Source organism: Neoarius graeffei, chromosome 5, assembly GCF_027579695.1.
Source record: "Neoarius graeffei isolate fNeoGra1 chromosome 5, fNeoGra1.pri, whole genome shotgun sequence".
Classification (NCBI taxonomy): Eukaryota; Metazoa; Chordata; class Actinopteri; order Siluriformes; family Ariidae; genus Neoarius; species Neoarius graeffei.
Genome location: NC_083573.1, coordinates 85,878,484 through 85,901,733, shown reverse-complemented (window position 1 = coordinate 85,901,733; position 23,250 = coordinate 85,878,484). Strand labels below are relative to the sequence as shown.

General features: G+C 43.0%; 2 protein-coding genes across 2 annotated transcripts in view; one reads left to right on the top strand and one right to left on the bottom strand.

Annotated features, from left to right (window-relative positions):
• LOC132886149 (uncharacterized protein C18orf63-like) overlaps positions 1 to 23,250 on the top strand; it is a 215,411-nt gene that overhangs the window by 57,870 nt on the left and 134,291 nt on the right. The window lies entirely within an intron of this gene.
• ppp1r3g (protein phosphatase 1 regulatory subunit 3G) lies at positions 8,766 to 11,240 on the bottom strand. The gene has a single exon (XM_060920716.1). It carries the CDS (start codon positions 11,216 to 11,218, stop codon positions 10,493 to 10,495), a length of 726 nt encoding a protein of 241 aa, XP_060776699.1. The 5' UTR covers positions 11,219 to 11,240; the 3' UTR covers positions 8,766 to 10,492.

Genomic DNA, 23,250 nt, shown 5'->3' with positions numbered 1-23,250 from the left:
GCTTGCATGAATTGGTTTTTCAGACAATTTGATAAAACAATATTTCACGAAATTGAATTAGAACCACATCACGGCCTCCAAAAACTCGCCGTCCAACCTGCGGAAGCATATTGAGGTATATAAACGTTTTATTCCAAGAGAAAGCTTGCAATGAAGTTGTCTGTGCTTTTAGAGCTAGCGATAACGTTGCAATAGCTATGCAGTCTGGTTAGTCAAATGACTTTCTATGGATTTGGCCGCCAAGTTGCCATTGCCTTGTCCACAGCTAACATTAACACACAGCTAGTTAACTTGGACACTGTTGGTTAGCATGTAAAAACGGAGTTATGCTAACATGAATAACGTTAACTTATCTGAAGTCCTTTCAGAAATATGTTTTAGCATAATCCTGCCAAATAAACAGAGTGTAGAAATGTTTCTTTTCTAGTAGCGTTAGCTACCCAATATGATTTCGAGTTTGAAAAGAGTTTGCTAGCATGTCAGGTGGAGTTTCACTGACTAGCTAGCTTAACGTTAAACCACCATGATGCACAGCATGCGTTCATTTTGTGAATTCACATTTCTGTCTTTGGTAACGGCGTTAGGTTTTGTAAGCGTTGACAGAAAATGTACTTTTAATACTTTTAGTATTTTTAAAAGCAATTACTTTAACTTAAGTAAAAATTTGACTGGACAGCTTTCGTTTGTATCAGAGTAACATTTGACCAGCCGGACCTGTACTTTGACTTAAGTAATGAAGTTGTCCACCTCTGCTGAAAATTTTATGAGTATGCATTAATCTATCAGAGAAGTCAGAGTCCAGGGCCCAAGCGTGACGCTTTGACCATCCTTCTACAGCCTTACATCATACACTCATCCTCGAGTCCGCTACATTAGCCTGGGCCGTAATCCATATTGGAAATGACGCTTCATATAGCTCAGAGTGTGTGATGGGTAATGAAGCTGTCGGTTGTAATCCTGTGTGTGAGAAACAAGCTTCAATTCCACATCATCTACAATTCAAGCAGAAGAAACAATGTCCTAATAGAGCTTCACGTCTCATACGGATTACCAAATGCAGCTTGAAGGCTGTGAACATTAAAGTAGTCGGAATAAATCAGTGTGGCACGATGGACAGTTGAGGAAAATGCATTCTCGTCAGTGAAGAAAGGAGATTGCATTGCTTCGAGCTGAAACAGCAATGGAAACAATAAGGGAGAAATAAACTGTGAGGGGGAAAAAAATTGGTTTCAAAACAGCGAGCACAGCTCAAACACCTACTTTTCATCTTATTTGTACTCGCAAGCAACAGAGCTCTACATTTTCTAACCTGAAGCATTATTCAGAGATAGATAAAGGTCTAACAGCTAAATCCTTACATCATGCACAACAACCTAAACCTCCTGAAACTTGCTTTCTTCCACATCTACAAGTAACATCAATCGATCCACGTGTTTCTGGTTATGCTCGAATGAACTTTTCCCCCAAAACAGCTATACGGATATTGCACCATAGTTTGTCTCCCTCCCCAGAGTGCTTCACGTTTATCTCTGAGTCACACTACTCAGCTTTTTACCTTTGGATAGTAGCGATTTAAAACAGCATCGGTCAATCTCAAGAGACAGGACTTTCAATCAAACGCTTATCATTTGTCGTTAAAAATGTGACATCTTTTTTTTCCACCATTGCCATCTTATTCAGAGTTGCATTCAGTCACTTCGTCTGCAAAGAGTCAGAATATTCTGCTTTCATGGATGGGACTGAGATTCATTATCATACATGCAGTAATGCTGAGAAATGCTGATTATGACCATCACTTTGCTGGTAATAGGTTATATTCAGTCAGGTGACTTTTACTTGTGAGTTTACTTCTGGTGAATGAAGTGGTAGTCAGACAAACCGATTCCAGATTGCAGACAGTTGATCTGGGTAACGTCGTCCAAAAATCCGTGTTCAAAAATTAATATCCTGCTCAGTCGACTTGCGCCTGCATGTTACATCCCATCTGTGAAGTTTATGCAGTCACCCACCAGAACCAATTTGGCAGCTGTTTTGTAAACCGTCTGCAACTATTTTCGCAGCTTAGAGGCCAATACACGGTCAAAACACCTTCAGAACGTTGCTCTTTGCCATGGGATAGATCCTTACACGCTAGTCAAGTTTATTTTTATAGCGCTTTTAACAATAGACATTGTCGCAAAGCAACTTTCCAGAATTTAAATGATTTTAAACATGACCTAATTTTATCCCTAATCTATCCCCATTGAGCACGCCTGTGGCGACGATGGCAAGCGAAAACTCCCTCAGACGACATGAGGAAGAAACCTCGAGAGGAACCAGACTCCAAGGGGAACCCATCCTCATTTCGGTGATAACAGACAATGTGATTTATAACATTTTTAACAGTTTTAACATGAAGTCGGTTTCGTTTACGTTAGAACTCTTCATTGATGGAAACTTTACGATTGACATGTAACACGGGGGGGCGGGAGAGAAAACACAGGTTGTTAGGTATGCCCAATGACACCTGATGAGTAAGAACAGTACACATTTTGCGCTGAGTGCAAGCAGGGACTCCGGCAAAACTAACTATGATGGCATAACTAAAAGGGGAGAGCCAGAAGGTAACACAGGCATGAGGGAGCCCTGGGACATAAAGCAGCAGCCACTACACCGTCAACAAACCTGAGTGAGCAAGCGAGTGGGGACTGACAGCATCCATACATCCCAGTTTCCCAAACACTCTGTCTGAGGACCCTCCAGATCTACTCCTTTACCTCATAAACACTTATCAAAAGGCTTGACTAAAGAGATATGTTTTCAGCCGAGACTTAAACGCTGAGACTGTGTCTGATTCCCGAACATTACTTGGAAGGCTGTTCCATAACTGTGGGGCTTTGTAAGAAAAGGCTCCGCCCCCTGATGTAGCCTTCACTATACGAGGTACCAGCAGATAGCCTGCACCTTTTGATCTAAGTAGGCGTGGCGGGTCATAGAGGAGCAGAAGTTCACTCAGGTACTGTGGTGCGAGACCATTCAGTGCTTTAAAGGTCAATAGTAGTATTTTATAATCAATACGAAATTTGATTGGGAGCCAAGGCAGTGTGGATAAGACAGGGGTGATGTGGTCATATTTTCTAGTTCTAGTAAGGACTCTTGCTGCTGCATTTTGAACTAACTGGAGCTTGTTTATGCACTTATTGGAACATCCAGACAGTAAGGCATTACAGTAATCCAACCTAGAGGTAACAAAAGCATGAACTAGTTTTTCTGCATCATGTAGTGACATTAAATTTCTTATCTTAGCAATATTTCTGAGATGAAAGAAAGCTATCCGGGTGATGTTATCAATGTGAGTTTCGAATGAAAGACTGGGGTCAATAATCACTCCGAGGTCTTGTACTGCTGCACGTGAAGAAACAGAAAGGCCATCCAGAGTTGCTGTGTAATCAGAAAACCTACTTCTAGCTGCATGTGGTCCTAGTACTTCAGTTTTGTCAGAGTTAAGCAGAAGGAAGTTAATAAGCTTCCAGTGTCTGATGTCCTTCACACATTCCTCAATTCTATAAAGCTGGTGTCTCTCATCTGGTTTTGCAGAAACATACAACTGTGTGTCATCAGCATAACAGTGGAAACGAATACCATGCTTATGAATAATATCACCCAGAGGTAACATATATAAAGAAAATATAAAGAAGGATTTTTCCTTTGATTCGGAAAATGATCCATCCATTGAGCTCCCCAACATCTCAGAGTACCTGGTGCTGCAAACATTGTTCTACACAGACACGCAGATGAAAACCTGGAAGACCTCACTGTAAGAAGTGATTTTGGAGAGTGGTAAATATAATCTATGCAAACCAGATAAAATTTACTCGATTATTGCAGTCAGCCAAGGAATTATAAAGTAATGGGTAAATTATACATATGCTACCTATTCGTTAACATTAACAACCTTTACATGGAAAAATACGGTAAAATATACCCCAAAGCCGTGAGTCCTGTGCTCCAAATTGTACATGCGTCAGACCACGCGTTTGAGTGAGCGGGACAGGGAACTCTCGGACTGCCATCTTCCTCTCTCCGACTGTTCATTAGTGAGTTATAAAACACATTCATTACTTGAAATGTTGTGTGAAGCTGTTGTACTGCACTTTATTTTGTGTGTTTTTTTGATGATTTTATGGATTAAAAACATTGAGATGATGAACCATCTGAAAGTCTTTTTTGGGGGGGTACATCTTACCTTCTCCGAATAAGTAATAGTTACTAAGTGATATTAATTACCTTTGATTAGTAATTATCAGGTATTACCTATGGCGGCACGGTGGTGTAGTGGTTAGCACTGTCGCCTCACAGCAAGAAGGTCCGGGTTCGAGCCCCGTGGCTGGCGAGGGCCTTTCTGTGCGGAGTTTGCATGTTGTCCGCGTGGGTTTCCTCTGGGTGCTCCGGTTTCCCCCACAGTCCAAAGACATGCAGGTTAGGTTAACTGGTGACTCTAAGGCCATGTACACATGTAGCCGGGTATTTTTAAAACCGAACATTTTCCCCCCTCCGTTTATAAAAATGTTTTATCCACACCACCTCGTCTTCAAAAAAAATCCCTTCCACACATAACCGAACATCTGCGTTTTCAATCACATTCATAAGCATTCCAAACCTGTAGATGGCATTATTTCCCCAAATCCTACCCCCTAATCACATCAGAATAGCCCTCTGTTGGCGTCACTTCCGCCTAAACATAAAACATGGCGCCAAGCTCGTTCGTCTGGACAGACTCGGAGACAGAATTGCTTCTAAACACAGTTTTGGAGTATAAACTTCAAAAGATGCAAGAAAATGTTGATTGGGAATCTTGTCAGTAGTTGGGCTTCTAAAATTAAACATGTAAATAGCACCTGCACAATAATTAACGCTTTCAAGGCACTACTCCGATCCATTACTCTTTGTCCATGCTTAATCTGGCTTCTGCAGTAAACAAAGGTTGCACGTTTGACGTCAGGGCAGATTTGTTGTCATTTTTTTGGCGCAGATTGTGACGTTCTAAAACGCAAAACTCCGGTTATCTCTGTCTACATGAAAAGGCATACACGGAGTTTTCAAAAATCTTCACTTTGCCCGGAGTTTTTTTAAATATTCGTTTTTGATGTGTTTTCATGTGGATGACAGGCCAAAACGTAGAAAAATATCTTTGATTTAGCAGATACCCGGCTACGTGTGGATGGGGTCTCAATTGAGCGTAGGTGTGAATGCGAGTGTGAATGGCTCCAAACCAAAACCAAAATGTGCATCTTCCAATTCTGCTTCCAATCATATGCTGAATGATGGGGTAGCTTGGACAGTCTCCATAGCGGTTGGGGGTTAAATGTCGGGGGGGGGGGGGGGGGGGGGGGGTCAAGGTCATTGGTCAAAATAACATTTTCCATTGTAACTCAAAAACCATTGCCGAAAGACAGATGTTTACTATTATGAGTATATAGGAGCTCCCATATGGCCTTTCATTTGGCACCATGATCTTTGACCTTGAGTGACTCTGAAAGGTCAAATTCAAGGCCACAGATTTTCAGAGGGCTGTAACTTGAAAATAGTTGATGGTAGACAGATATTTACCATTATCAACTTACAGGAAGTGCCATATGGGCTTTCATTTGGCACCATGATCTTTGACCTTGAGTGACCTTGAAAGGTCAAGCTCAAGGTCATAGGTTTTCAAAGGGCTATAACTTTAAAATGGTTCATGATAGCCAGACGTTTACCCTTATCAACATATAAGAAGTCCCGTATGGGCTTTCAGTTGCCGCCATGACCTTTGACCTTGAATGACTTTGAAATGTCAAATGCAAGGTCATGGATTTTCATAGGACTATAACCTGGCAGCTGATGATTGAGAAATATTACCATTATCAACATATAGGTATAAAATAAATGCTGCCGGGCGAGGTTTGTTTTGCCTGGCAACACTTATTCGTTTATTTTATCTAAAAGCACCACCTTTGTCTTTGGCAAGTTCCTAAATATTCCATGACAGTACAAGACAATAAATACACAACGTACGAGAATTTTAATAATACATTTGTGCTACTTTAGCTTTTATCCATTCATTACCATTAATTCTAGTTACTAAGATGCATGCACAGTATTATAAGCTTAAACAATGATGTTGCAATCAATAGCTAGGATTTACATACAACTTAAAACAAGTTGCTGTTTGAAACCTCATCAAACCTACCCAAAAAGAGATCTCATCTCATAATATCTCATATTCACTTTGCAAAGTTTAACTGTACATCTTTATGGTATCTACATGGAAAATTGAGGACTTCGCTGGAGGATTTAAAGTCCATGAAATCCACTGAGCACCTCCATGTTCAACAGACGTGAGTGTGTGTGCTGGAGTCGTCACCAGACTATAATATGCTACGGCACCTGATTTACTGTGTGTAAGACAATGGTGTAAAGACAGGCCCATAATTCAAGCTGTCATGTTAGTGACAGAAAAACAACAAATTAGTCTTTTTAACACAATATATAATTATATGTTTTTGGTTTGTAGAAACATGAATGAAAAATGTTCCTGATCTATTCCACATCTTATGGAACAGGTTACTGGTCTGAACAAACAAAATATGCTTTCGGTTTTAAAAGCTTTTTCAAATCAGTGTTGTAGTCGAGTCACTAAACCTTGAGTCCGAGTCTGACTCCAGTCTCAAGTCCCCAGTGTTCAAGTCCGAGTCAAAGAATGTGTATGTATTATAATAATAACGGGGCGGCACGGTGGTGTAGCGGTTAGCACTGTCGCCTCACAGCAAGAAGGTCCTGGGTTCGAGCCCCGGGGCCGGCGAGGGCCTTTCTGTGCGGAGTTTGCATGTTCTCCCCGTGTCCGCGTGGGTTTCCTCCGGGTGCTCCGGTTTCCCCCACAGTCCAAAGACATGCAGGTTAGGTTAACTGGTGACTCTAAATTGACCGTAGGTGTGAATGTGAGTGTGAATGGTTGTCTGTGTCTGTGTGTCAGCCCTGTGATGACCTGGCGACTTGTCCAGGGTGTACCCCGCCTTTCGCCCGTAGTCAGCTGGGATAGGCTCCAGCTTGCCTGCGACCCTGTAGAAGGATAAAGCGGCTAGAGATAATGTGTGTGTGATGTGAATGAAAAATGTTCCTGATCTATTCCACATCTTATGGAACAGGTTACTGGTCTGAACAAACAAAATATGCTTTCGGTTTTAAAAGCTTTTTCAAATCAGTGTTGTAGTCGAGTCACTAAACCTTGAGTCCGAGTCTGACTCCAGTCTCAAGTCCCCAGTGTTCAAGTCCGAGTCAAAGAATGTGTATGTATTATAATAATAACGGGGCGGCACGGTGGTGTAGCGGTTAGCACTGTCGCCTCACAGCAAGAAGGTCCTGGGTTCGAGCCCCGGGGCCGGCGAGGGCCTTTCTGTGCGGAGTTTGCATGTTCTCCCCGTGTCCATGTGGATTTCCTCCGGGTGCTCCAGTTTCCCCCACAGTCCAAAGACATGCAGGTTAGGTTAACTGGTGACTCTAAATTGACCGTAGGTGTGAATGTGAGTGTGAATGGTTGTCTGTGTCTATGTGTCAGCCCTGCGATGACCTGGCGACTTGTCCAGGGTGTACCCTGCCTTTCGCCCGTAGTCAGCTGGGATAGGCTCCAGCTTGCCTGCGACCCTGTAGAAGGATAAAGCGGCTAGAGATAATAAGATGAGATGAGACATGATGAGTTAATAAAACATCAGTTTGGCTCCTTAGCAGTAGTGAACAGCTGAAGGGAAGGGTGTGTAATGAGACCAGTGTTGTAGTCGAGTCACTAAACCTCAAGTCCGAGTCCAGTCTCGAGTCCCCAGTGTTGAAGTCTGAGTCAAGTTCAAGTCATTAAAAAAAAATTTCAAGTCGAATCCGAGTTGAGTCTGAGAACAAGACTCCAACCGCACCATTTGACAGTGGTGGTTGCTGCCTTTATGTGAAACCATTTACTGCGCGTGCGCTGTCCGGAGCACGCCCGAGAGTCTATCTGATGCACGCGCCAAGGCGCGCAGGTGTGAGACTCTTGCATGAAATTCATACAAAAATTAATATAGATATAAATATCTTATGCCAAATTATTACGCCATGTTATAAAAAATAAAGAAAAAATCCAAGTCCTCGTCTCCAATTTACAAGTCCGAATGCAGTTAATACACGAGTCCGAGTCATCAGTGCTCAAGTCCAAGTCACGAGTCCTTAAAATAAGGGCACGAGTTGGACTCAAGTACTACAAGCCTGTGTCAAATATTTAAATAATACTGGCTGGCTTTTTTTTCATGGTATATCAGATATATTCCTTTCAGCTAGCATGATATCAAACAAGCCAAAGATGAGGTCAATATCATGCTAACTGAACGGAATATATCTGATATACCATGACAAAAAAAAGCCAGCCAGTATTCTTATTCTTATTCTTATTATACATACGCATTCCTTTTGAATGTTCAACACGTCTTTCTCTTTCAAAATTCTCTCAAAATCTTCCGTATTTAACGAAGCAAACCTGGCGGCCATGTTTGTTTACAAATTGTCACAGTCGTTCACTAGTATGGAAGTTTTACGTCTCCGACGTGTGACATCATGTTGCCTTGACAACCATGTAAAATCGTAAACCGTATTCAACGCTTATTCTCCATTGGGCAGAGTGATGTAATACACATAGGATAAGAAGCGATATGCTAACAATATTGCATGCGATCAAACCAAATGAATGAATGAAACCTGCTAGAAGGAAATAGAGTACATGTTTTTATTCCATCAATAAAGTGTCCTGTATGTATAATAATCAGTTATATTCAATTAACAGTGAAGCTCCGACATCAATTATCCTGCTTTCTAATTAACTCTGAGGTGGGAAGTCAGGAATTGGAATTATGTCATTTTTCGACCTCTGTACTTATGAGTTGCAAAGTGAGAAAAGAATAATTGACGCCGCAACAATCCAGCCAGCTAAATGTAATGAGTGATGTATATTTACATCCTCAAAACAGTGAAACGTGTGGTCTGTGTTGTAGATTAAACAGGAGAATATGTCTGTAGGCTGATGGATCTAAATTAGTGACTTGTACATACAGTACATGACAGAGATTTGGTATGCTTGGAATTAGTACAGGCTGTTCTGATTGCTACTTGTTTTGGCTCGTTAAATCCTTGAGATTTATCTTCGCTCGCACGTTCTGCTCTCTGCTAAATGAAGGTTATGTTGACCAGTAATGCCTTTCTTCTTTTCATAAGACTCTGACCCTGACGGGTGATGTAATTGTACATAATCTCTCTCTTCTTTCATAAAGTCATGTCGTCTAAACTACATGATGTAATGCTTCATCACCCATTGAAGTTATAGATAGATAACTTAGCTTCGTCAATTAAATCATCATCATCATCCAATCATATAGCTACAACACACTCTTGAATGTGAATATATACTCATATTTGTCCATGAGGACATCTCCAAACGTCAGCTGTGTCTGTATCAGTGACTGTTTCTCCCGGATCGATCCGTGAAGCAGAATCTCTTCAGCGGCAGAGGTCAACATCCCTAGATCATACTTTGTCAATTCGACCTCATTCGGTACAGACGGATCAAAACCATCTTCGTTTCTGTTTGAGCAGCCATGTTGATTCGACGTCACTTGTTGTTGAGAAGACCTTCGGAATCAGGAATAAGGATTTTCTTTGGTTTTATCTAGCTGGAGGTCAGAAATTCAGAGTTACCAGTTTGGGTCAAATGCAGCATTCGATTCGACAGGTGAGTAAATATACACTACCGTTCAAAAGTTTGGGGTCACTTTGAAATGTCCTTATTTTTGAAAGAAAAGCACTGTTCTTTTCAATGAAGATCACTTTAAACTAATCAGAAATCCACTCTATACATTGCTAATGTGGTAAATGACTATTCTAGCTGCAAATGTCTGGTTTTTGGTGCAATATCTCCATAGGTGTATAGAGGCCCATTTCCAGCAACTATCACTCCAGTGTTCTAATGGTACAATGTGTTTGCTCATTGCCTCAGAAGGCTAATGGATGATTAGAAAACCCTTGTACAATCATGTTAGCACAGCTGAAAACAGTTGAGCTCTTTAGAGAAGCTATAAAACTGACCTTCCTTTGAGCAGATTGAGTTTCTGGAGCATCACATTTGTGGGGTCGATGAAATGCTCAAAATGGCCAGAAAAATGTCTTGACTATATTTTCTATTCATTTTACAACTTATGGTGGTAAATAAAAGTGTGACTTTTCATGGAAAACACAAAATTGTCTGGGTGACCCCAAACTTTTGAACGGTCATGTAGAGTGCTGTGACTCGACTGGCAGTCATGTGACAAGACAAGCACTCCACTATGCCCAAGCTGATATGTAAATCAGTTACTTTCATATTGGTGTATTCTAACACATCATCTGTGAAAATAGCTGATTGGGTTTTTAAAGGTCAGGTCAGGTGAGGTGAGGTGAGGTGAGGTGACGTCACTCCTGGGGTTCAGAGCATGCGACCACACCGTACACAGAAGTTCTGCTCATCGTTATTGTCCCAGAATTCCCCGCGGTCATTCCTCATGTACACGGCGAAGGCCACGCTCGAGTCCGGGTCGAGGACAGGAGGCGTGTGCACAGTGAAGGAGAACCTCTGACTGTCGCGCGCGCGCGTTCCAGACACGGGCACTGCGGGCGCGTCTGCGTAGGACGCCCAGCTGTTGAACGTGTACCTCACCCCGACTTCTTCCTCGCCGTTATCGGTGACGTTTGCGCGTATGATCCCGCTCACGGCCCAGCCGGACACGGTGACCCTCTCCAGAGCGACCCTGCAGCGATTCGCGCGCGCCTCCGTGACCTCCGGTGCGAGCCGCATCTCGAAAGCCGGCGCTGTGAAACTCGTGCGCACGTCGCTGGATGGTTCGCGCTGGCGCTCGCGCTGGGCCGGGAGAGCGCGCAACGCCGCCAGCACCTCGGAGGGAACCTGGGGGTCCTCAGTGATGCTGAAGTGCCTCACACTGGCCAGACTCAAGCCGAGCGCGTCGGCGAACTTGACCCGCTTCCTGCAGCGCGCAGACAGACAGCTGAACAGGTTGGCCTGCTCGGGGTAGGCCGGTAAAGACTTGGCCCTCCGCCTGTCCCGCAGGTAAATATCCTCGGGCTCGTATTCATCAGGATCCTCATCAACCCCGTGTCCGTTCTGGAACGCCTGCTGGAGGACCGAGTGCGACATGTCAACCGGTCACAATCAGTGAAGAGTCCACAGTGTGTCCACAGAGCTCAGACCATTTTAACAGTGTGCGTGCGCGCACGAGTGTGTGTGTGTGTGTGTGTGTGTAATGCACTAGATCCCCCGCCCTGCACTTGTTGCCAATATGTACAGACATACCAGAAGTTTTTGATTCGGTCCCGGACACAAAGTACAGGACAGTGAACAATCCATATAAACTTCAGAGCATGTCAAAAATTAACACACACACACACGTAGTGGTTAGCAGACGCGCAGCTTGTGAACAGGCAAGGCAGGCAACTGCTTGGGGCCCCCTGGCCCAGGGGCCCCTTGAGAGTCGGGGCCCGAGGGCTTATTTATTTTGTTTTTTATTGTTCTTTACCACTCTATTTTCACATTTGGAATTTAAAAAACTTTTTAAGCGCTGTCGCCTCACAGCAAGAAGGTCCGGGTTCGAGCCCCGTGGCCGGCGAAGGCCTTTCTGTGTGGAGTTTGCATGTTCTCCCCGTGTCCGTGTGGGTTTCCTCCGGGTGCTCCGGTTTCCCCACAGTCCAAAGACATGCAGGTTAGGTTAACTGGTGACTCTAAATTGACCGTAGGTGTGAATGTGAGTGTGAATGGTTGTCTGTGTCTATGTGTCAGCCCTGTGATGACCTGGCGACTTGTCCAGGGTGTACCCCGCCTTTCACCCATAGTCAGCTGGGATAGGCTCCAGCTTGCCTGCAACCCTGTAGAACAGGATAAAGCGGCTAGAGATGATGAGATGAGATGGATCCTCAGGCTGCGTCTCATTCAGGCATGTCGTACTCGAGTCCAGGACTCTGACTCAGGTCTGACTCGTGACTTGGACTCAGACTTGTGCATTGGATTCGAGCCCAGCAGCCGGCGAAGGCCTTTCTGTGCGGAGTTTGCATGTTCTCCCCGTGTCCGCATGGGTTTCCTCCGGGTGCTCTGGTTTCCCCCACAGTCCAAAGACATGCAGGTTAGGTTAACTGGCGACTCTAAATTGACCGTAGGTGTGAATGTGAGTGTGAATGGTTGTCTGTGTCTATGTGTCAGCCCTGTGATGACCTGGTGACTTGTCCAGGGTGTACCCCGCCTTTCACCCGTAGTCAGCTGGGATAGGCTCCAGCTTGCCTGCGACCCTGTAGAACAGGATAAAGCGGCTAGAGATAAGGAGATGAGATGGATCCTCAGGCTGCGTCTCATTCAGGCATGTCGTACTCGAGTCCAGGACTCTGACTCAGGTCTGACTCGTGACTTGGACTCAGACTTGTGCATTGGGTTCGAGCCCAGCAGCCGACGACGGCCTTTCTGTGTGGACTTTGTATGTTCTCCCCATGTCCAGGTGCTCCAGTTTCCCCCACAGTCCAAAGACATGCAGGTTAGGTTAACTGGTGGCCCTAAATTGACCGTAGGTGTGAATGTGAGTGTGAATGGTTGTCTGTGTCTATGTGTCAGCCCTGTGATGACCTGGTGACTTGTCCAGGGTGTACCCCGCCTCTCGCCCATAGTCAGCTGGGATAGGCTCCAGCTTGCCTGCGACCCTGTACAGGATAAAGCGGCTACAGATAATAGACGGACGGACTCAGATTTTTTCTTTATTTTTTGTAGCATGCCATAATAATTTGGCATAAGATGTTTATATCTATGTTAATTTTTGTACGAATTTCATGCAAGAGCATCACACCTGCACGCCTTGGCGTGTGCATCAGATAGATTCTCAGGCACGCTCCGGACAACTCACGCGCAGTAAACAGTTTCACATAAAGGCAGCAACCGCCACTGTCAAATGATGCGGTCGGAGTCTTGTTGTCGGACTCGACTCGAAATTTTTTTAATGACTCGAACTTGACTCAGACTTGAACACTGGGAACTCGAGACTGGACTCGGACTTGAGGTTTAGTGACTCAGCTACAACACTGGTCTCATTACACACGCTTCCTTTCAGCTGTTCACTACTACTAAGTAGCCTAACTGATGCTTTATTAACTCATCATGTCTTCAAATAATATTGGCTGGCGTTGTATTGGCGTTGTATTGTATTGGCGTAATATTGGCTGGGGATGTATTATTATAATACATCCCCTGCGACCCTGTAGAACAGGATAAAGCGGCTAGAGATAATGAGATGAGATTATAATACATACACATTCCTTTCGGGTGTTCAACACGTCTTTTTCTTTCAAAATTCTCTCAAAATCTTCTGTATTTAACGAAGCAAACCTGGCGGCCATGTTTGTTGACAAATTGTCACAGTCGCTCGCTTGCGTGGAAATTTTACGTCTCCAACGTGTGACGTCATGTTGTCTTGACAACCATGCAATATCGCAAACCATATTCAACGCTCATGCTCCATTGGGTAGAGTGATGTAATACACGTAGGATAAGCGATACGCTTACAATATTGCATGCTATCAAACAAAATGAATGAAACCCACTAGAAGGGAATAGAAGACATTTTTATTCCATGGAAAAAGTGTCCTGTATGGATAATAATTCACAATAATGCAATCCTGTCCTCACAGTAGGTAACAATGGTAGGCCGAGATGTGTTGTTCGTAAACTAGTTGGCTCTTTGGGTCGGCTCATCTCTCTCTCTCTCTCTCTCTCTCTCTCTCTCTCTGTTGATCATAGATGTGCTATTACTCTTGCACTCCAATTTAATCAACATGTTTCCATGGGAACCTGTTTTCAGAGATTTGAGATGTGTGTTTGACTCTCGGCGATGTGTATGAGGCAGAATGATATTAGTGGAGGCGGTCAGTTATCACAATATGGCTTGAGCTCTTCTTAATGCAGTACAGACACAACAGTGTCCTCTACTTCTTTCACATTGTAGTGCATTGCACTTTTAAAAATGATTTAAATAGCTTCCCCACCCCCCACCACCACTACCTCCAGATTTTCTCTCCTAAACTAGTCATGGCCAATTCCCACCCACCAGACAGCGCTCCTCGATCATATGACAGGGAGGGCGAAGGCTATCACATGTTTCCTCCGCGGCACGTGATGACTGCATCTTTTCGAACTGCTGCTCATGCAATAATAACACGCTCAAAGGATAGCACTATCCACCCACTTCAGGCTCCCATTATTGGCTAACATTGCTGTAATTGACAAGGGAGGGAGCATTAATGAGGTCTAGCACTGACGTAGGTAGGATCTGGGGTGCAGTCGGCTTTCTAGGTCATCCCAAAGGTGTTCACTGGGGTTGAGGTCAAGGCTCTGTGCAGGACACTCAGGTTCTTCCATATCTTCATGGAGCTCGCTTTGTGCACAGGTATATTGTCGTGCTGGAACAGGTTTGAGTGTCTTAGTTGCAGTGAAGAGAAATCATAACGCTATGGCATACACAGGCATCCTGTATGATTACGTGTTTCCAACTTTGTGACAACATTCTGGAGAAGAGCTACATGTGGGTGTGATGGTCAGGTGTCCACAAACTTTTGGTCATATAGTGTAAATCACAGTTTCATTAGTCTGTCCTTCTCCTTGGTCATTTGTTAAATGGAAATGCATTTTATCAGAGATTTGGGTCTGTTGTTGTATATTTGCACCCTCAAACATTGTCATTGTATAAACACTGCAATCGTAAAAACACAGAGCTTAGAATGCAATGACTGCTCACATTGTGGTGCTTAAAGCAGGACGGTTAGCACTGTCGTCTCACAGCAAGAAGGTTTTGGGTTCGAGCCCAGTGGCCGGCGAGGGTCTTTCTGTGTGGAGTTTGCATGTTCTCCCCGTGTCCACGTGGGTTTCCTCTGGGTGCTCCGGTTTCCCGCACAGTCCAAAGACATGCAGGTTAGGCTAATTGGTGACTCTAAATTGACCGTAGGTGTGAATGTGAGTGTGAATGGTTGTTTCCCAAGCCCAGAAATGGGAACATAGGCTTAGCTAGCGAGCCGTGCAGCCATGTTTTACGTGGCCAATTCTCAAAAAACGTGGCCATAAATCCCCAAACACAGCCTATAAATTTTATACTAACCCGTGCTAACCAAAATTTTGGAATATTTTGTTGTTTTGTGAAGTAATTTTGTGCATTTCTGTGGACATTTTTGTCAGCGGTTTCCCAGGGCACGTGCTTTCCATATATGAAAGTTAAATCGAGAAAATCAATTTTACAGCCAAAAATGTAGCGTTCTTATTGGTCAGACTTCGAAACGAGGTTTGAATGGAATGGAAGCAAAATACTACAAGTTTTGAGAGCTTCGCCGGCGAAGCTCGGCAGGTTTAGAATGAGTCGGTCATGTATTGAGATAAATATCTTCGAGTTTTTAATCATACAAGCATGATAAACATATTGACAGAAACTTTATACTTTACACTTTCCTATGCGCCCACTGCCAAATAATATTGTAGTTTTTAAATGACCTAAATTAGATGAAACATAAAACTTGTCACCTTCCTCAGTCACACTGGACTCGGCGCGCTGAGAGCCCACTTCCGCGTTCATACCGTAAAAGACTGTTCACATGGTAACGGCATGATAATCACTTTCACTCTTTTGGTTTCCGTTGGTTTCTGAATTACTGAATTTTTTTGTATTGTTTACACAATATTTACATTTCAAGTAACGACAGGAAAATTTCCTGTCATTTGTAACTTATTTTTAACTCCTGTTTATTGCACTTTTTAACAGAATCAAAAGGATTCCTAACATTTTGTGATGTAACATTTTCATGATATATATTTCATAAAATCCAAACTTGTTAAAGGTATCTATTATCTTCAGTTGTATATATTTAATAATATCAATCTTCAGAGTCGGCTGAATCTCATTTGTTATCTTTGTTGTATTTAGTAAAGATGTCTCATCTCATCTCATTATCTGTAGCCGCTTTATCCTGTTCTACAGGGTCGCAGGCAAGCTGGAGCCTATCCCAGCTGACTACGGGCGAAAGGCGGGGTACACCCTGGACAAGTCGTCAGGTCATCACAGGGTTGACACAGAGACAAACAACCATTCACACTCACATTCACACCTACGCTCAATTTAGAGTCACCAGTTAACCTAACCTGCATGTCTTTGGACTGTGGGGGAAACCGGAGCACCCGGAGGAAACCCATGCGGACATGGGGAGAACATGCAAACTCCACACAGAAAGGCCCTCGCCGGCCACGGGGCTCGAACCCAGACCTTCTTGCTGTGAGGTGACAGCGCTAACCACTACACCACTGTGCCGCCGTAATAGGACTCGATTGCAGCAATTTGTATTTTGTTTTTTTGTCTAAAGTGCACTAGAAATTATAATTTAAGGTTTCTGCTTTTATTGCAGGAATTTCAAGATTTTATTGACAATTACAGTGATTTGTAAAGTTATGGTTAATGAATAAGAAACTAAATTTAAACTTTGTTATAACATTTTATTGTTAGTAAATAAAATTTGTGTTAAATGCCTAATAAAATATAATTCACACTTAAAATTAATGCTTTCTTTCATTTCTTTTTAAGGCTCAATTGCAGCTCCAGAAGTCACCAGATTGCGCCAAAAAAGATGAAATTTTCAAAATTTGAAAATCCCCCCGCAGGTCACGACCAAGTTACACTCCCTACTTTCAGAAAAACACTCCCAACCTTCCCAATCCTGGCTAAGCCCCTGAATGGAAGGGTTGTGGCAGGGAGGACATCCGGCGTAAAACTATGCTCCAATTAATATGACGTGGATCAATAGGGTCCACATGGACCCCGACCTGGGAACAATGCTGAATAAGGAGGATGATGATGATGATGATGATGATGATGATTGTAGTGCTTAAAGGCAAGGCAAGTTTATTTATATAGCACATTTCATACACAATGGCAGTTCAATGTGCTTTACAGAAGTAAAAACAAAAACAGTAAACAATAGAGAAATAAAATTACATAAAATAATTTTATTTTTATTCTAAAACAATTAATTAAAAGAATTAAAAGAAAATAAGAATTAAACAACAGTAGAAATAAAATAATAAAATGAAGTAGTAGTTCAAATAGGAGGAGAAAAAAAAGAAACCAGCAGAATAAAATAGAATAAAGTTAAAGTTAAAGTAAATTTAAAACATGCAGACAAAGTAAAGATTATAAACAATGTAAAGAAGACAATATTAATTATTTAACAGAAAGCATCTGAAAACAGTTTGGTCTTTAACCTAGATTTGAAGCTGCCAACAGCAGGAGCATTTTTAATGTCCTCTGGGAGTTGGTTCCATAGATGTACTGCATAGTAGCTAAAAGCTGCTTCACCACACTTTGTTTTAACAACTGGTTTTAATAGTAAATTTTTCTGTTTCGATCTGGTAGATCTGATTGGATTAGGCCACTGCAACATATCAGAGAGGTAATTGGGCCCTGTACCATTTAGAGATTTGTACACCAGCAGCAATGCTTTAAAGTCAATTCTGTAGCTTACTGGAAGCCAGTGAAGGGACCTTAGAATTGGAGTAATGTGCTCTGTTCTTTTTGTTCGTGTGAGAACCCTAGCCGCTGCATTTTGAACCAGCTGAAGTTGTTTGATGGTCTTTTTTGGCAGGCCTGTGAAAAGGCCATTGCAGTAATCAACCCTACTAGAGATGAAGGCATGTATTAGTTTTTCCAGATCATTTTTTGACATAAGTCCTCTTAGTTTGGAAATGTTTTTTAGGTGATAAAATGCCGTTTTAGTGATTGCTTTCATGTGACTGTCAAAGTTTAGCTTGCTGTCAATGAAAACACCAAGATTTTAAACCATTTCTTTAGTTTTAATCCCTTTTGTGTCAAGAATAGTGGTAATCCTGAGTCTTTCATCTTTTTTTCCAAATAGAATTACTTCTGTTTTATCTGTGTTCAGCTGAAGCAAAATTGTAGGATTTACGCAATTCGTTATAAGGAAGCAGAGGATTTTATGTTTATTCTGTTTTTTTGTTTGTTTGTTTCACGGGTGATGCAAACTTAGCATAGATTATGCCTAACTAATTTTTGCAACAGATTGGATAGGGGGCGGCACGGTGGTGTAGTGGTTAGCGCTGTCGCCTCACAGCAAGAAGGTCCGGGTTCGAGCCCCGTGGCCGGCGAGGGCCTTTCTGTGCGGAGTTTGCATGTTCTCCCCGTGTCCGCGTGGGTTTCCTCTGGGTGCTCTGGTTTCCCCCACAGTCCAAAGACATGCAGGTTAGGTTAACTGGTGACTCTAAATTGAGCGTAGGTGTGAATGTGAGTGTGAATGGTTGTCTGTGTCTATGTGTCAGCCCTATGATGACCTGGCGACTTGTCCAGGGTGTACCCCACCTTTCGCCCGTAGTCAGCTGGGATAGGCTCCAGCTTAAAGCGGCTAGAGATAATGAGATGAGATTGGATAGGCTGATAAAGTCATACTTGAGTAGAACAGACATATGAGAGAAGGTTAGAGAAGCAAAAGGTCGCTGGCTTGATTCCCTGGACCAGCAGGACTGGCTGAAGTGCCCTTGAGCAAGGCACCTAATCCCCAACTGCTCCCTGGGCTGCCCACTGCTGTGGGTTTGTCAGGATCCTGTTGTACGTCACTCTGGATAAGAGTGTCTGCTGTAATATAATACTAAATAGATTAGATTTATGCATTATGATGTAGATAGGTGTTCATTAATTGTTAAAAAAGGGTAGTTAATCCTTTTATTTATACATATTTTATAGAATAAAATACGTCTAAATTCTTCCTAAATAATCCATTCTCCAAAACTATTCTTCATAATTTCTGAATGATTAATCAAAACATGTTATTCAACCACCTGAACACACTGATTCAGTCAGATGTAAAACTGATGTCATTCTGTAATACCGTCATTGTGTGGCGGTCACGTCACTCATAGCATCTGTTCTGGACTTGAGTCTGATGACGTTGTTCCTGGCCTTGAGCTTTACGACAATCTGTAAATTATCGAAGATCTGTAAATCAGGTTGGGCAAAAACATAAGCTACACATAAGTATCAAAGTATCAGACTGGACAGGCTGGGTGTTTATCTTGCCAGGAATAACTCTTGCTTGGCTTGAGCACATAAAATCGTGCCATGTGACAATATTTAGCACTGATCAATATTAGCAGAGAGACTGAGCACCAGTGTTTGATCAACTCAGTCGTGAAATACGTGCTGTGTCCCATGGGACCGTGTTTACATCACAGCCTTGTGAAGGGAATTCGAATGGGGATAACAAAAGAGTAACATACTTACAATAACAACAGTAATAATAATATGTAATGACAATTGTTTATTTTAATATAAATAGTAGGATTATAGCCTTGTGACAAATTAAAGGAAAAACTGGGAGCTCTGTTATTCTGTTATTATGATGCCATTTTTTTTGTCCCCTTAGAAAGAAGCGATGCCATAAACCAACGCAAAGCTGGCCATGGTCTTTTCCAGAAGACTTCGCCCCATCCACAGGATCCACTGAATGATTTCCTGAGGAAAATTTGTTGTCAATCATATATGATAACCTCCACAGTGATCAGATCTCAATTCAAACATCTATGAGAGATTTTGGAGTGATGTGTTAGATGGCACGGTGGTGTAGTGGTTAGCGCTGTCACCTCACAGCAAGAAGGTCCTGGGTTCAAACCCAGCGGCCGGCAAGGGCCTTTCTGTGTAGAGTTTGCATGTTCGTCCCATGTCTGTGTGGGTTTCATCCGGGTGCTCTGGTTTCCCCCACAGTCCAAAGACATGCAGGTTAGGTTAATTTGTGGCTCTAAATTGACCGTGAACGTGAATGGTTGTTTGTCTATGTGTCAGCCCTGTGATGACCTGGTGACTTGTCCAGGGTGTACTCCGCCTCTCACCCATAGTCAGCTGGGATCGGAACAGGATAAGCGGCTACAGATTCTGGATGGATGTTAGACAACACTGAGATATGTCATGTTAGTTTCTCCTTTTTTGTTACCTGTATATGGTCTGCTCAGAAACACACATGCAGTAGTGATATTATCTATATATAGTGTGTATTGAGCTGAGAAAACTATCCATCTGTCCATTATCTGTAGCCGCTTATCCTGTCCTACAGGGTCGCAGGCAAGCTGGAGCCTATCCCAGCTGACTATGGGCGAGAGTCGCCAGGTCATCGCAGGGCTGACACATAGACACAGACAACCATTCACACTCACATTCACACCTACGGTCAATTTAGAGTCACCAGTTAGCCTAACCTGCATGTCTTTGGACTGTGGGGGAAACCGGAGCACCCGGAGGAAACCCACGTGGACACGGGGAGAACATGCAAACTCCACACAGAAAGACCCTCGCCAGCCACTGGGCTCGAACCCAGAACCTTCTTGCTGTGAGGCGACAGAGCTAACCACTACACCACATGAATCCAAATCATGAGAATTGTATGCAACGTAAGCAATGACCACTAGATGGCAGCAGTGGAACACTTCAGTGTTCTCATGTCATGAGCTCTGTTTTGCAATACATTACATTACATTAATGGTATTTAGCAGACTCTCTTCTCCAGAACGATGTCCAACATACCCGGAGCAGTCTGGGGAGCAGTTAGAGGTTATGTGCCTTGCTCAAGGGCACTTCAGCCATTTCTGCAGGTCCAGGGAATCAAACTGGTGACCTTTTGATCTCAAAGCTGCTTCTCTAACCATGAGGCCATAGCTTCCTTCATATAGTGACAATGAAGTCTTTTTCTCGTCATCCCATTCACTCCTTCACTCTGGGGGAAATACACAAGACTTCCTGCCTTCCTGCCTTCCTTCCTTCCTTCCTTCCTTCCTTCCTTCCTTCCGCATTCATTAATTCTCATCCAGACAGTCTGCCATTTGCACTTTTAAACCACTACAGATGATACAGAATGTGTTTCATCAACACTAACGGACATGATATACCTGACTGGTCCTCAGCTGGCTTACAATCAGGTGTCTCTGACTCACCAAAGTGTAAAAGCTCCAATCCTACCAACCCAGAACTGGGAAATCCTGTTACAGATAAACTCCTCAGTCTGTACCCTCTGTAAGTCTGAGGAGCAAAGTTAAACCAATACATTTAACATTATTGTTTTCAGGGCGGCATGGTGGTGTAGTGGTTAGCGCTGTCGCCTCACAGCAAGAAGGTCCGGGTTCGAGCCCCGTGGCCGGCGAGGGCCTTTCTGTGTGGAGTTTGCATGTTCTCCCCGTGTCTGTGTGGGTTTCCCCCACAGTCCAAAGACATGCAGGTTAGGTTAACTGGTGACTCTAAATTGACAGTAGGTGTGAATGTGAGTGTGAATGGTTGTCTGTGTCTATGTGTCAGCCCTGTGATGACCTGGCGACTTGTCCAGGGTGTACCCCGCCTTTCGCCCGTAGTCAGCTGGGATAGGCTCCAGCTTGCCTGCAACCCTGTAGAACAGGATAAAGTGGCTAGAGATAATGAGATGAATGAGAATGAGATTATTGTTTTCACATTTGGCTCTTTTCAAATGGCCCATGCTCGGTTATGTTAAAGCGGAAATAACTACCAGACCTTCTGTAGCTGAAAATGACTTCAGTCGATTTTCTGGATATTTAACAATTGATGAGCTCGGAGACCACATCTTGTTTAGATCCTGACTCCTTTCAAACTCATAGCTGTGGCCCGAGCTGCGTATCACTGAATTATAGATAAGGTCATTCAAAATGATTCAAAAACAGAACTGTCATGAAATACCAGAAGCATCTGGTGAAGAAACAAAGCTTGACTCTTGCGTGATGCCAAAGGCTTACTTATGACTTTCATGTCAGTGGTTAGCAAAGACACAGTGCAATAAATGTATACCCAACATACACTCACTGGCCATTTTTATAGGAACACCAGTACGTCTTATCCTGTATCTGCATGATTTTGTGTCTTTCTGTTCTGCTGCCAAATGATTGGCTGATTGCATAACTTCATGAATAAGCTGAAGTGTACAAATGTACACAAGTAGCCTGTGACTGGATCGTTCAGTAGTAATATACGCCAAATATTTTGTTCTTCTTTTTATTCATTTTGTTCTTCTTCCTAACATTAGCAGACACTCTTATCAAGAGCGACATACAACAGGACCCTGATATACCCACAGCAGTGGGCAGCCCAGGGAGCATTGGGGGTTCGGTGCCCTGCTCAAGGGCACTTCAGCCATTCCTGCTGGTCCAGGGAATCAAACCAGTGACCTCTTGGGCCCAAAGCTGCTTCTCTTACTTTCACACCATGGCTTCCCCTTTGACACCAATGAGTTTTTTTTTTCTTTTTGTTTTTTAACTGTAAGGTCAACAAACCACACCTACAGCAAGCATGAAGTTCTTTTGCCATAAAACAAAACACAAAGCAGACTGCGAATATTTTTGTTTTCACAAGACACAAATCAAGTGGAGAACAAACTGAAACACAGCCAAGCATCTCCAGAGAAGATCCAAGTACAGTTCACTTGCAGGTCGTTTTAGAGGGGTTGTGTTCACATATGCATGCAGGATGTATACCAAGTCATCAATCACTGACCACTTGGAATGCTAAAATGGACCAAGTGTGAAAACACAGTGTTCTGCACAAAAGGAGCAGTTTTATTCTCTCCAGTGATCCTCACACACTCTTAGAAAATAAAGTACATGATTGTACCTTTAGGGGTACACTGGCTTGTCACTGGGGCAGTACCTTCTCAGGTACTTATTTGTACCCTTTTATATATACTGCTTGGGAACATATACAGTGGTGCTTGAAAGTTTGTGAACCCTTTAGAATTTTCTATATTTTTGCATAAATATGACCGAAAACATCATCAGATTTTTCACACAAGTCCTAAAAGTAGATAAAGAGAACCCAGTTAAACAAATGAGACAAAAATATTATACTTGATCATTTATTTATTGAGGAAAATGATCCAAGATTACATATCTGTGAGTGGCAAAAGTATGTGAACCTCTAGGATTAGCAGTTAATTTGAAGGTGAAATTAGAGTCAGGTGTTTTCAGTCAATGGGATGACAATCAGGTGTGAGTGGGCATCCTGTTTTATTTAAAGAACAGGGATCTATCAAAGTCTGATCTTCACAACACGTTTGTGGAAGTGTATCATGGCACGAACAAAGGAGATTTCTGAGGACCTCAGAAAAAGC